This window comes from Betta splendens, chromosome 1 (assembly GCF_900634795.4).
Source record: "Betta splendens chromosome 1, fBetSpl5.4, whole genome shotgun sequence".
Taxonomy (NCBI): Eukaryota; Metazoa; Chordata; class Actinopteri; order Anabantiformes; family Osphronemidae; genus Betta; species Betta splendens.
In genome coordinates, this window is record NC_040881.3 from 9,465,608 (window position 1) to 9,480,603 (window position 14,996).

General features: G+C 46.4%; 1 protein-coding gene across 13 annotated transcripts in view; it reads left to right on the forward strand.

Annotated features, from left to right (window-relative positions):
- grin2bb (glutamate receptor, ionotropic, N-methyl D-aspartate 2B, genome duplicate b) overlaps positions 1-14,996 on the forward strand; it is a 66,462-nt gene that overhangs the window by 23,527 nt on the left and 27,939 nt on the right. For all 13 annotated transcript variants that reach the window (XM_041072513.2, XM_029147362.3, XM_055508505.1 and 10 more), the window contains 2 exons: positions 13,245-13,388; positions 14,560-14,830. In XM_041072513.2, the coding sequence (XP_040928447.1) occupies positions 13,245-13,388; positions 14,560-14,830 (415 nt within the window). The remainder of the gene's footprint in view (positions 1-13,244; positions 13,389-14,559; positions 14,831-14,996) is intronic.

The window sequence follows — 14,996 nt, forward strand, 5'->3', positions numbered from 1 at the left end:
AGTGGCTGCGCTGCGCATGGACAGGATGAGTAATTTTCGAGATCACAGGAGACTTCTCTGTGTTGCACTGGGTTGCAACAGGTTGTCAGAAGGCTGTGGGAGCCTCGCTGGGCTTCTCCCCGCTGACAACGATCAGCTTTTTTAACGTTCCAGCGTATAAAAGCAAACATATCTTGAAATACATTTACCAAACTACAATACAACTTCTGACACCTTTCTAGCTTAACCTTAATTATTGTAATCCATGAACACTGAAAACCTGCTTCTTTGATGACACATGGACACACTGATCAGATTCACATGGATCCTTGCTGCATGCTCACGTCTTTAGCTCATCCAACCTTATTACTGCTCCCTCAACTGCTGTGCGAGTATTGCAGTTAACGGTTCATGATTCCCTTTGGAAACGGAGGTCAGTCAGTCCTCAAATGTAGTGGTCAAGCATTAAATGCGATGATGAATCTGGCTAATGAGGAGCATTAGAAGGGAAGTACAGTAGTGCAGCGTACCTCTGGAGCAGGGGACAAATGGAATAAAATACCTGCCTCAGACAGAAAACCACAATGTAATAGCATCAGTCCAGCAGCAGAGCAACTGTCGACATCAGTGATATGTATTTAATATATATATTATATGCATTGCTCTTGGTCTGCACCAGTATGCACCAGCTAATCAGCAGCTGTGTCTGGTGCTGACTGAGTTGCAAGCAGGCAGTGTGTCACAGTGTTTTTATCTATTTCTTTAAAAAGATATTCGGAGAATCTGTGCGCCATAAAGCAAAATTACAGTCTGATTGTCATTTTCTGTGGGCTTTCACATCATCCTTGATTTCATTGCTCACATTATTATTGTTATTTTTGTGCGTATATGTTTTTTAGTTTAGCCTCTTTCTGCTCGGGGCTTTGTCAGACTAGGAAACACTCAGTTGCCGTCTGGTAGGCACTGACAAACAACATATTTCTATTTTACAGGACATGTTATGATCACTGACAAAAAAACAAAAAAAAAATTCAGACAATCTTTGAAAAACAAGCATTGATCAGCTTGAGCGATGCCCTGTTGTGTGTTATTCTGTTTGTGTGCCACTCACAGCAGCTGTCTGTGTTGGTTTAGAATCAGAACATCAAATGGGTGCCGCCGGGATTGATCATACTAATGATGACAGATATCTCGGTTTTGGCACAGAGCAAGTACTAGGTGCACAATATTAAGACAGCAGTGCAATAATGAGAGTCTAAGGTGAGGGACTGTTTTAGAAACCTACTGTATCTACATTAACGTCACCCGTATTCATGCAGTTCATGCATTTTATATAATTTCTTCCCCTCAATGCACCACCTTTTAGGCAAAAAGTTTCAAATGACTAATATTTTTGGAAATTCATGTCTTTAGTGGCTTGAAAATTAAAATAAACTCAATATATATTTCAGTAGCTGGTTGTGTAACTGCTCCTCATCATGTAGTGCAGCTGCCGTAGATAAAGCCGAGAGATAAAAGACGAAGAGATAAGAGCCAAAAAAATTGTCACTTAATGTGGTGGTTTTCACGGTTTTGCGTCAGGCTAAGGAGAAGCTCCTAAACACAGGGGGAGATGTCTGACTGGTGGGTATTTAATCCCAGACTGACAGAAAAAGGTTGAGTTTGTTCTAATTGCATGGAGCAGGGGGAGTGCAGTCATTTACATTCATCAGCGAGCCTCCATTTGTTGGGACCGAGATAAGGACCGAGGCAGAGGGAAGCGATGGAGAAATGAGGAACGGGAGGATTCTGGTGCAGGACGTCGTTTTGTTCTTATATCAGCTAAATCCCACAATGTGCTGCTCCACGTCTGTATTAAACACCACGCGATGTTACTGCAGCTGCTTTTACACCAACCTATCATTTTGTGTATTGGGCCCTATCAAAAAGGCAAAATTATCCATAACATATTTACATTTTTATGACTTGGACAAGTAATTTAAAAATGGGATATTTTAAGGCTTAGGATGTTTTAGGACCAACTTCTGCTCTTACTGTGGTGTCAACTCTTCCCCTGTACGTGTGGAAGGACTAAGCAGTTGAAACCCTGCTCGTTTCCTTTGGCTGTACATGTGCAGCGATTGTGGGCTCGGCTCCTGGCGCTGCCAAAACGTGGGCTCCCACACAGACCATATCCTTTGTAGGCACCGGTGGGGGACTTTCTTTCTTTAGCATCCTGCGTGTACATAGATTCACCATGTCTCCGCTGTGAAAAGCGGCTAAACCGATTGTCCGCGTACGTAGAGCGTCCACAGATGTTTGGACTAGAGGCCACTGTGCACGTGAGCCACCTCTGTTTGCTAACGAGAGGAACAACCCTGTGGGCACAAAAGACTGAGAGGAGACAAAATCATTTGTTTGAAAAAAAATCGTCTTTGCTCGGAGGCTGGAATTAAATGTCTGTTAGTGGTGTTGAGATGTATTGTGTTGCATTCACTTGGCTGACACTTCAGTGACATTTCTTCTGTGGTTTAATTTTGGATTCCTCCTGCTCCTTTACAAGAGGAGCCAGAGATTGATCACGGCCAGCCCACTTAACCACCTGAGCCGCACATGAATAGCGTAATCACTATATCATACATTTGGAAAGAAAGTGGAAGCAGAGGAGCCCTGATTCTTTTCCTTCCTGAGGTTGTCGGCGCTTTTATGTAACATGTTGCCCTGTGTGCGCTTGCACGCGTGGCCCCCGCGTGTCTGCCTGTTTTAGTGATGGAGAGGGAGAGGTAATGCCGTATCTGCCCGTGACAGCTGGCGAGTCTCTGCGCTGCTGCTGAGACTGACACATCCAGCACAGCGGTCTTTAACTGCGCTGCGGCTGACACCCAGTGAGTGGCACCTTCCCTGGCACTCTTTCACTCGCTCCCGTCTCCTTTCTAATAAGCCTCGGCTCTGGGAGCACAGGCCGGGCCGGCGCTCGGGCCTCCTGCTGCGGTTTACAACATCTGTTGACCGGCGGTGCCATGTACACTCGAAAAAACCTCAGCTTGCTTAATTCCTCTCAGGTGGAAAATATACAGTGCGCGCTCTGTGTTTTAGGTCACGTCCATCACCGTCTGGACACCTGTTATTATTCAGCTGCTGGATGCAGAGCCATCAAGCTGTCACTCTGCAGAGAACCGACTCTCCAAACTGTTGCTGAGACAGCTATACAATGACAATGATGGAGCTATAAAATTACTCTAGTACATAATACCTCATGTACTAAGTAGCAATGGCTCTCAACCCCGGGGGCTATTTCTATATTTAGAGCAAGGGATTTGAAATGCAAGTGCATGGAAAGCCTGAAATACGATGTGAGCTACTGCAGAGGTCTGTTAATACTAAGGAAGTTTCATAAGAGCATGTTTGGACCTGACGAATGAAATGTTTGATATAACTCACAGTCAGAGACAAACGTCTTGACCTCGGTGAACGTGGTTAAACCAGGGTGATGCTATCACACACAGTCCTGTTTAGTCAAGACACATGCTTGGGTCAAATGTTTCTCCTTCTCTCTACTACTCTTCTTCTTTTCATTGTTTTTGTAGATTCCACACTATCTCTCTGTTTCTCGCCTTTTCTGTGTTGGTGCCACATCTTTCTCTCTCAGCTTTTCCCTCTAATCTCTTTCTCCTTCCCTTTTTTCCCCTCCTCTGTTCTACATCAAAGTAAGCCACTATTCTCAGGCAGGCACCCACTCAAAGCTGGCGTTTCTGAGCTCTCACAGCCACCGCTTCTGTGTAAGTTAAAAATGTAATATCATTCATTAGAGTCTTTGACGTGCAGAGGTAAAATACAAGCCATTAAAATGAATGTGAGTCATTCTGCGCCAATGACAGTATTTGAAAATATTATTACATTAAGTCATTAATTATTTCTCACATAGCATCTTGACAAAATCAATCTTCACATCGAGCACCAGTAAACTGGGAAATTCAAGGGTACGCAGCTTGTGGCTGCTGCAAAGATGAGCATCACAGTTAGTGATAAACATCACACAGAGATCACAGAAGCTCCAGACTAATGAAATACCCTCATTTGTTCCACGTGCATTTGATAAGATGTGAAGGCTGTTGGTGCAAGTTGTTTATGCTTTACCCTGGAGGAGGCAGTGGCCACATTTACCACACAATGAAGTCAATAGAGTGAACAGTCTATGTATGTGTGAACCTAAAGGTTTTGGCTCATTATACTGCAACACAAATGTGACCACAGCAAACAAATCAACCCAAATCATAGCAGAGATCATAATAAGTATGCAGTTGATTTCCCTAGAAACAACGGATCAATCAAATATATATATATATATATTCTAAACAGTTTATATGCATTTGGTCTATAACATAAAGAAGCAGTCACATACTGTAACTTTCATTGTAGTGGGATCTCATTATGATGCAGCCATGCATCAAGAACATCAATGACATGACTCATGCATGCAGCTCATTATAGGCAGTCCCTCTCTCTGATCCTGACTTAGCCTGTGCTAGTTATACTGTACATGTTATATGTGGGTGGTCCCAGGTTGCAGGACGTCAGAATCAATGAGACAGTTTATGGAAAACGTATCCCCCTCCAGCCCAACCTGAAGGAAGTGAGGTCACAACAACACTCAGCCACTACTACAGGTAGTAATATTAGCCAGACCATTTGTCACTTCAGTCCCCCAAAGGGCCAAAAGTATAATTGAGCTACCATCGTAAGTGACCTGTAATTGAACTATTAAAAGTGACCTGAGGTGGATCACACCGTGAGACTGTGGAGGAATGTGCTCGTAGGTTCTCTCGTATGCGCAACAGGATTATTTATGCTCCCATGTTCGTGCGTACAGTGCAGTACAGTGTAAGTAGGCATTTTTTTCACACTAATGGCATCTTTAGCAAGACCGTTTCTATGGAAACCGGGTTGCCACGGAAACACTGCATGTCTCCTTGAATTAGAAATGTCTTTCTCTATCCCTCACTTGGCTCCTCTCCGCGAGTCCTTCCTTTACTTTTTTTCCCTTCCTGGTCCTCTTCTTCCCTGACTTCCCCATCTTTGACAGGCCAGCTGCTGTCAGTCAAAAAGTCCCGCGCCGTTCAGGGGAGCGCTGCACCAACAAATGGAGGGAATGGATGGAAGGCAGGTCGGCACTGGCGCTATCCAAGAGGAAAAATGGGGAGGGAGGGCATCTGTTTTGGAAATTGAGGGGACTTGGTGTTTAATCAAAAGCAACATATTGGCATAGGAAGGAAGTGTTGAATGACATTCAGAGGATAATGACGGGGAGGAGGACATAAGAGCGGAAAGACTGAAGGAGTAAGAGAGAGCTACAGAGACAAAGAGGGAGACAGATAGCTGATAAAAGAAGGGAAGGACTGATTGATTTAGCGCTCTATGGTGCCTCTGGTATCTGTTTAACCACGCTGCCGCGCTCATCCAGCCTGTGCCAGCGATAAAGGGATGAGAGGAGCACGCGATGCTTCGATAGAGATTTCTCCGAAAAAGAGCGTGGAGAATGCGCGAGCGGATTTAACACAGATAGAGACAAAGAAGTGTACAAATGAGGAGAACATCACCCTCCTTCTCGGGGCGGGAATGGATTCAATGCGTGGCAGGGGAGAGCGCGCCGTGACGAGGTTTCGAACCGCATGTCTCCCGTCGCACGCTGCACTTGACTCCAGCCTGCACTCTCGCCCCGTGTGCTTGTTAGAGAGGGAGGCAGATTTGAAAAGGCTGGGTGTGTGGATGCAGGGATGATGGATGAAAGGGAGGGAGGGGGGGGCGAGGAACACTTGTTTTGACAGTTAAAGACTCTTGTATAGCTCCTACACCTGTAGATCAGCCATTATGTGCTGCACAACACAGCAGAGTGCACCTGCCCTTAATTCAACCGATCCATAATAACCGATGCACAGCATAAAACCAAGACAGATGATGTACGTCTTTAAATAACGGTTCAAGCATTTCTTTACATTCATCAGGCCTTTATATGATACCCTAGTAAAAGTAAACATGTTTTAGTAGTTTGAGAAGAGCTTGTTGATGCAACACATAATACTGTACCTTCTGTGTAATTATGATGCATTCAGGGTCAGGTGGCCTCGACCCCCGGCTCGCCCCAGCTTTCCATTTTAGCACAGGTCATGTTTTCATTCACTTACTGTTTTCAGTGGCTTCTGCATTACCTTGTCGTTAAACTACTGTCAGTAAAAGGCAACACTCACTCTCAGACGTCTGACAGATCGGAACTCGGAGGGCCATAATCCCGCTCGTCCCTGGCAGGGCGTTGATGCGAGCTATTTCAACAATGATTCAAAGTGAAGCTGATTGCAGATAATTACGATGAGTTATTCGAGGATGGAGAGTGGATCTGTCGGCTGTGAGGAGAAGTTCTGATCGGCGTGGAGCTCTGCAGCCCCACTGTGCTGCACGCTACACACAGTGAGTCAGGTGAATGCTAATGTGGCTGTACAGTAGCTGGTAGATGTGTACTGTATAAACAAACGGTTCCCTGTACAGCACAGAGTCATGCCTAAAGCAGTGATCTACTGAATCGTCACGCATGCTGATCAACAACCTGGCGCAAGCTGGAATTGCAGCAGGTGAGAAAGCAAATGCCAAAGTAGCGTTGAGTCGGAGGACAGCAGCAACTGCCGCCATCCATGTTTACACATGCGCTTGTGATGCGTTTGATTTTAACACCACCAGACAGTTTGGAAAGGGGCGCGCAAACCCGACAGCAGCCTGACCAGGGTGTCACCTCACCTCCAATGTGCGTCTGCGGCGAGAGAAAAGCTGCGATCATGCGCTTCGGTTTTTCCCACTGCAGGCATTTTGACTCATTAGAGGACAAGCGCAGGTGCAACTAACAACATTACCAACGGCTGCGAGCCACGGCGGAGGAGAGGCGCTGGCGCCGGGGACCGCTACATGCAGCCTCCGAGGCGCCGGAGACCCCGGATTAGAGGCGCGAGGTGTTTTGGGTTGGGGACTTTGGGGACGCCTCGGTTTCGGCTGCCTGTGGGAGGAAACAAGCTTTCTGTCAGTATCCAGTCCACTTGTTTTCCCTTTCCTTGTACATACAGATGCTAAACACACCAGCGGGGTTGCCAGGTCATGTGGCTGCAGGGGTCAGGTCTAATTGGGTCTCCGGCTCGCGTGGATCGGCGCGATCCAGCCCCGTCAGCATGCCGAGCTCGTATGCGTCAGTGATTAATTACCTCCTCTGCTGAGGTAACGAGCTTAATCAAGTCCTCATGACGGAGCTTTCCATTAAGTTACGGGGCCAAAGGTGACGCTTAATTGTCTCCCTCCCTCATAGTCTCTGTGCTTGTTTCCGACAAGATTCCCCGCGTTCATTTTTTTTTATACCTGTGAAGATCTTCTCAGTACTTCGAGCAGACTTGTTTCCATCAGTGTTCCCCGTCGTCATCTCTGCCACTCTGTGTTAGGACGGGGCTTTTTGCTTGACTGACGTGATGTGAGCGCTGCTGGAGCATCAGATGTAGCAGCGGGAGATTGAATCAGACAATTAATTATATCTTCCTCGTAGCGCGCGCTGGCGATGCTTGGTGGAGTGGCGCAGAAGGCTGCAGGCGAACGCTGGGTTCTAGTGCTGTCAGAGGAGCCTTTGTGTGCGTCTGTGTGGGTGAGTTCGCTGGGCGCCGAAGCCCTGTGTGCGTGCGTGTGAGACAAAGAGATGCATTTGTTCTAATTAGACAGTCACTTGATGATCATGTTTCGCTAGCTAGCCGTGCGGGGTTGAGGACATGGCCGAGTCTAAGAGGAACACCTCTGAAGGTTGAAAGGAGGCTGAGTGAGGAGCATCTTGGTCATAAGATCATTATGCAAAAAAAAGGGCCGATACCCCCATCACCAATGCGTGTTATACTCATCATAAGGCACAGGAAGGGGTCGAGTCTTTAACTATAGGCATATTAGGATGATTGAGTTTTGCTAGAGCCAAAAATTAGCTTTGCAGCCTTTTTAACACACACACCGCTCCATCAGGCTTCCTTTGTACTTCATGCCAGGACGTAACTGGGGGTGAATGGGAGTTTATAATAAAGCCATCATACATTTAATTGAGTAAAATCTTGCCACACAAGAGACTTTTATTCCCTGAGTGACGGCCGGAGCAGCCGCCGCCTCCTCTGAGTCTGTCAGCAGTGGGCTAGCGCTCGTCGCCTAGCCAAGTATAAGCCGTGTGGCACGCTGCCTGGTTTGTTCCGTCCGCCAGTGACTGAGCCTGTTTCTCCCCACTTGGTATGAGATTTGCAGATGATGTCATTGTTACTAAATGTCACATCTACTTGGTAAACCAGGAGGAAGTCACATGCATCTAGACAGCGTGCGAACACGTGGCCTAGCTGCTAGCTCTCAGTAAGGTGTGGAGGGGTGTCAAGAAGTCTTGATTGAAATGAAGAAGCTCAGGTTTCATTATTTTACAATGTGTTTTGTGATTTGGGTTTGTCCCGCCCCTTTGATTACACATGGAAACAGTAGAGCCATGTAACCGAAGGTGCAAACACGTCGATGACAGTCAGCGTCTGTCAGCAGAAATGGCTGCTTCCGCTCCGCTTTATTCAGGAACCCGATGAGTTGAGGCTACAATAAGTAGCTACTGTGATTTGCATGATTTGATTTGTGAGCTTTACTCACCAGGTGGGAAGGAAGAGAAGCACTGTGGTCCAGTCGCTGCTCAGAGAATCAATGTGCTGTGTAATTATTTTCCACACACCGTGCCTTGAAAGTATAGATCCTTAAATTCTTTCCAGGTAAAAAGACCACAACAATATTATTCACCAAATGCTGGTTTTATATTCATCAGGATGTTTTTTTAATTGTAATTTTGTAATAATGTGAATTGTAAGTGCAGCATTAAAGCAGCGTTACTGCGCACAATAAATGCTGCTTTACTACCTTGACCCTAATGTGTTGTATAGAAGTCATGTATTATATTAACATCCTTGTCATCCTGGGTTGTTAGAACTGCTCATGCAATATTAATGGATAACAGCCACTGCAGCTTGTCTTTATTCTCTCTTTACTGTGCCTCATCTGTATTTTATGTTTGCATCCTGTATGGAGAGCAGTGCGTCATCTTCATTCCACTGGCTGCTCAGTATTTCAGCGTTTAATCATTTCCTTGACAAAAATAGCAGGACTAATTCAATCAGGACATCACGGGATGTTAAATTTAAAGTGTAGTGAATAAAGCTGGAGAAGCGACATGGAAATAGGGTCATTGATAATTAAACAGCCGAATATGAGATTAATTAACACACAGTGTGGGTTTGATTGGGAATATGATGATGAAGCGCGGCGGGCTCAAACTGGTGGGGATTGACAGCAGCGGCCTTCAGATTGCGAGGAGGAGAGAGAGAGAGAGAGAGAGAGATGGAGGGAAGATGATGAAAGGTGGAGAAAGACAAGCGTGATGAAGTGGAAAAGCTGTGGGTGCTGGGGGAGCGATGCGTCCGCTGCCACTTGAGCGCGAGTGTGTTTTTACGCGCGTCTGTTTGCGGGGCCCTGTGTGCGCGAGCCCGGGCGGTTCGCCTGTCTCCGCGTGGGAGACTCGTCCCCTGTCTCCTTCAGCCTGAGCAGCCACAGCCTCTCTCCCCCTCTGCCCTTCTTCTCCGTCTGCCTCTTCCTCTGCCGCTCCACCCTCCGGTCCTCTCCCACTAGGTCTTGTCGAGCAGCGGGCCGATATGTCGCTCTCCCTCTGCAAATCTAATTGGAGCCGGGCTTTCATTGGCATGACATGGAGATGAGTTGCCAAATCCTTTCAGCCGCCCTGCTCGAGGCCCGCTCCCCTCAGCCCTCGCGCAGCTGCAGCTGCAGCCGCGGCCGCCCGGCTCCGGCCACGCGTCCGAGAGGAGCGTCGCTGACAATCTGGGGGAAATCAAAGGCACCCCACGCTCGCTGTCTTAATGGGTTTAAATCACGTAGCAGCCTTTCACGCCTCGCTGGCAGACGAGTTATATTTATACCGAGAGGGAGCGACGTCACCACTGTGGGGATCGATTTGGGAAGAAATAGAGGAAGTCGCTGTTGTGTTTGCACAGATGAGTCTGAGCATTAGCATACTGTGTATTTCTGTCATCCGCCGGGTCTCCGGTGAGTTCAGTGAGCGTGTGAAGTCACCGCCTTAACTGGGGGTTAGGCGGCAGAAAAGCACCCCAGGGAGTGGGAATGAGACGCAGAGGTTTGTGTTACCAAACTAGCTCTCTGGTGCTTTTTCTGCACAAAGGTGGAATAATGCAACTCTAAAGTGATTCACTCCTCTCGCAGCCTTTTCGGAGCCTAATTCACACAACTCACTGTTGCAGCGTCTTTGCCACTACACGTGGACTATTTTGAGATTTCGGTGCCGTGGCTGCAGCACTAAAGCAGCTTGTGATGTGACTCAGGATGAGAAAGAAGATTCTGCTGGGGACGTTAGTAATACAAAGAAACAAAGACTAAACTGACAACAATATATTAATTGGTCGTGGCCTGCCAACGGAAAGAAAAGGAGATTTGAAGGCAAATCAATGAGCAACACAGTCTATTTTAAACAGTTGTCGTGGATGTACTGTACATGAAGATCAGCACAGGATTTGAAATCAGAATTGACATTCTCTGTCATCTCAACAAGCTTTGAAGGAGAAAACAACAAGGATAGTCAACTAATATTCCTACTTTAGGAGATGAACTGGACAGGAGAGGCCGTATTGATCAGCACAGGCCCACAGTGAATATAGTGACACATCGTAATATAACCGCATCGTGCACAGTAACGTTTTTGAACATTTAATCCAGACTGACAGGGAGACCGACCCTGGGGACACAGCGACAGGTGCTCATCGTGACTCCTGGTTCCTTGTTTTTATGCCTAACTGAAACCAGTGGTTTGTGATTCAGGGATTATGAACATGAATAAATTCACTACACTGATATTTTAACATTTCCTTTCTTGGCTTTTTCAAGAATTGGTGGCTGAGGCTGATCTTACGTTAGTATTCGCTGCTTAGTGGCTAATGTTTTACTGTGAAAGGCCATGTGATGTAAGACATCTTTACTGATTTTGAATTTGCATTTCCGATTTCTGAACCAGCTGTGACAGCACAGTGACTGAATGTAACCCACCTCAGAGACAGTAGGATACAGGAACAGAGCTTGAAAATGAGGCGGCAAACCACTTTCTTGGGCTCGTGGTCAAGTAGTGTGTGATGTGAAGCGACAGGCAGGGAACCCAGTCCGGCAATGACACACGCAGACTGCACCTCCACCCCCAGGACTCTTCACACCTCCGTGATACGAACTAATGGAGCTGCAGGGCGTTATGTAAAAAAAGAGGACAAGCAGAAAAAGGACAGGGAGAAGATGTGGGGGTCAGTAGACAGAGGGTGACACTCGTGCCAAGTGAATAAAGGACAGCAATTATGCAGCAGTGATTATGGCATGAAAGGGAAACTCGAATGAGATGATGATTAGCTGTAATCTAAGAAGGAGAGAATGAAGTAAGTAGTGCCCTCGCGATGCCTCTAAATGGCAGGTTTGGTCTCGCAAGTGATTACACCGCTCCGAGCTCACAAGAGAAATCAGTAGAGAGCGATACGGAGACAAAGAGGGAGTTGGAGCCGAAATGGAAACTGTGAGTAAGTGAGAGAAAATGAAAGGAGGGAGATGCAGAGCTTCAGAACGCAGAGGTATCTGCACGGTGATGTGGCCTGACGTGAGTCCACGCGAGTCCAGGCTCAAACTGCCTCAGTATCAGCAGAGTCAGAGTCCAGCCCCACCTGTGTGTGTGTGTGTGTGTGTGTGTGTGTGTGTGTGTGTGTGTGTGTGTGTGTGTGTGTGTGTGTGTGTGTGTGTGTGTGTGTGTGTGTGTGTGTGTGTGTGTGTCTGTGTGTCTGTGTGTGTGTGTGTGTGTCATCCCCGAGGCCAGACCCAGTTCGGCAGCGATAAGTGGAATTACAGTTGTGGGGTTCACAGCATTAACAATTTACATTTTAATAATTCAGCGGCAAAATTTCTTCTTTTACTTAGATAGTTTTGAACACAAGCCCAAACAGAAGGTGTTTTAATGCTTTAATATTTCATTGAGTTAACTGTGTGATTAAACATGAAGGTCTAAATGCTTTGTCCTCAGCCAGAAATAAAACTCTGGTGGAGACATGCTAAAGCATTTTAGCTATTTATTAGGTTACATAAAGTAGTCAGCTCTAAATTTGTTGTATCTGAGAAACACAATATATAACAGAATATGAAACATGAATATTTTGAGTATAATAAACACTTTTGACTGGTTTTGACAGATGGACTAGCCATCTAAAAGTAGGTTGAATGGGGGTTCGAGGTAGAGTAGGTTTCACCAGCGTCCTGAACATGTAGAACGCCAGCTTCTAACCCTCTCATTCCCAACTCCACCTGTCTCGCGCCTCGACAGGAACGGACACACGCTGCCGATGTGCTCGGCGTAGCTGCCAGCGCGCCAGCCGTCCCGGACCTCTGCGTTTTCACTGCAGCTCATGGTGCGGCCTATAGCCTCCCGCTGTCTGGTGGCTCCCCCGCTGTGTTTACACTGATCCAGTGTAACTGCATCCTCATGCAACGTGGTGCTCGTTCTCACGGTGTCAGGTGTTGCTGTACTTTGTTTCCCAAAACCCAGGGTGGCAGGTGAAAAAGTCACCTTTCAGCGTCTGGATATTCGGAGGAGCCCTGACTTGAGCCTTGGTGAATAATGCAGCTTGACTTCTGTGTCCTGATGAGCTGTTTGGCAGTTTTGCAGTGCATGGATGACTAAGTCGTCCTTGACCAAAACCACACATCAGGCTCCTGCAGCACCAACAGTGTTTCTTAATTCCCGTTCTCCTCCTCTGTCCTTGTAAAACAATGTTTTGACAAGGTGTCCGTCTGGGCATTGGGCACCGTACCAATAGGTATCAGTAAATCCGGTGACCGTAGCAATAAATGTGCTAAGATACAGTGGCTTTGAATGAGTCACCCTGTCTGGAAATGAATATTCATAAATAAAGTGGAAAAACCTTTTTTGAGTTATGAAATTTAACCCCAAAATATATGAGGTCACTGTGATGTGATTCTAACAAAACAAACACAATGCTGTGTATAAACGAAGGTGTCATGCTGAAAACACAAACACTACTGTGATGTTTCCTGGCCTGCAGTAGCTGGACACACACTGCAGTCATCTGTGCCTCTCCTTCATGTGTGACTCATGACCTTGTTTGTTTGATTGGCGCCGTGTCTTTATTTTCCAGGATGACCACTCCATGTTTTTCCAGTTCGCCCCGTCCTTCGAGCAGCAGGCCTCCATCATGTTGAACATCATGAAGGAGTATGACTGGTACATCTTCTCTATAGTCACCACATACTACCCTGGCTACCAAGACTTTGTCAACAAGGTAAACAAACACGCTCTAATAGGTTCTTACCATAAGACTTGGAAAACACTGGGAGCAGAAGTTGAACAAATGTGTTCCTTTGATAAAAAACAGCTGGATATTTATGAATAAAATGACTATAAACGTGTTCAACCACGGATTCAGATGAGATGTTCACTTCCACTCTGTGTCCCAGACACAATAAGTATTATTACTCGGGTCTTATGTGACTCTATTACAGCAGCACTGGCAATTTCCATTGGTTTGTAATCTTTTGATAATATCTGTGTCCTGTTTTTATAGTTTTCCTTTGTTCATGTTTCAGTTTATTTAGTACCAACTATGGACAACGGATGAAATGATACCAGCAAGAGTTTGAAGCCACGTTTTAAAGCAGATAAAAACAATACGCTCTGATAGAAATGGGCAGCGAGTTTCATCTCATGATTGCATTAATGGAAGGGCCCGACTGGTCAAACACAGCCACTTACTGAGCCTCCTTATCTCCCAGACTCTCTGAAGGGGATCGTGTGAGATCCTGAATAACTCCCAACATCAGACGCATCAGAAAAGAACAAAGAAGTGATGAAATTTAAAAAAAAAGAATTTGGGTAATGGTATTTTTCAGCACCAGTGCAGCTGGGGCCATGTCTTTCCTTTGAACAAAGTTGAAGTAACAACATCCAAATGGAAGTTAGGAAGAAGGCTATTCTGCGCTCGTACTAGGAGTTTTGTGCAGAAGTCATGTTGAATATCATAAGGTAGAAAATGTATAATAATAGTGAAGCACATGATAAAACAGTCAAGGTGTTGTTAAAAATGTAACAGCCACAAACAGAGTGTGTGTGTGTGTGTGTGTGTGTGTGTGTGTGTGTGTGTGTGTGTGTGTGTGTGTGTGTGTGTGTGTGTATGTGTGTGTGTGTGTGTGTGTGTGTGTGTGTGTGTGTGTGTGTGTGTGTGTGTGTGTGAGGATACAGTGTACAGAGATTCGGATTACCTAATCTCTCTGTAGATACATTTACCAAGCCGATCGACCACTACTTCCTACTCCCGAGAGATGTGCAAAGACAGAACAGTTTTGCAATCTGGGAGCTGGAGGAGGAGGAGACAGCTCATGTATGTCTTCTCAACAGCTCCACTGAAAGTTTGCAGCCCACACTGCACTTCACATCGCATCTCCTTCTCTCTCCAGATCCGCAGCACCATCGAGAACAGCTTTGTGGGCTGGGAGCTGGAAGAAGTCCTCCTACTGGACATGTCTGTGGACGACGGCGACTCCAAAATCCAGAACCAGCTGAAGAAGCTGCAGAGTCCCGTCATTCTGCTGTACTGCACCAAGGAGGAGGCCACCACCATCTTCGAGGTGGCGCATTCTGTGGGTCTCACAGGTTACGGCTTCACCTGGATCGTGCCCTCGCTGGTGGCTGGAGATGCCGACCAGGTCCCCTCCGTCTTCCCCACAGGTACATCCCAGAAAGATCCACCAGCTTCTGTCTGGATTCAACTAATTGACGGTCTTCAACCTTTTGTGATCAAGCATCTGCACCACATCACACTGAGATTCATACGGTAGCAGCAGTGGTCTTATGCTCAAATAAAGTTAATCGCTGCTTGCAGATTTGCACAGGA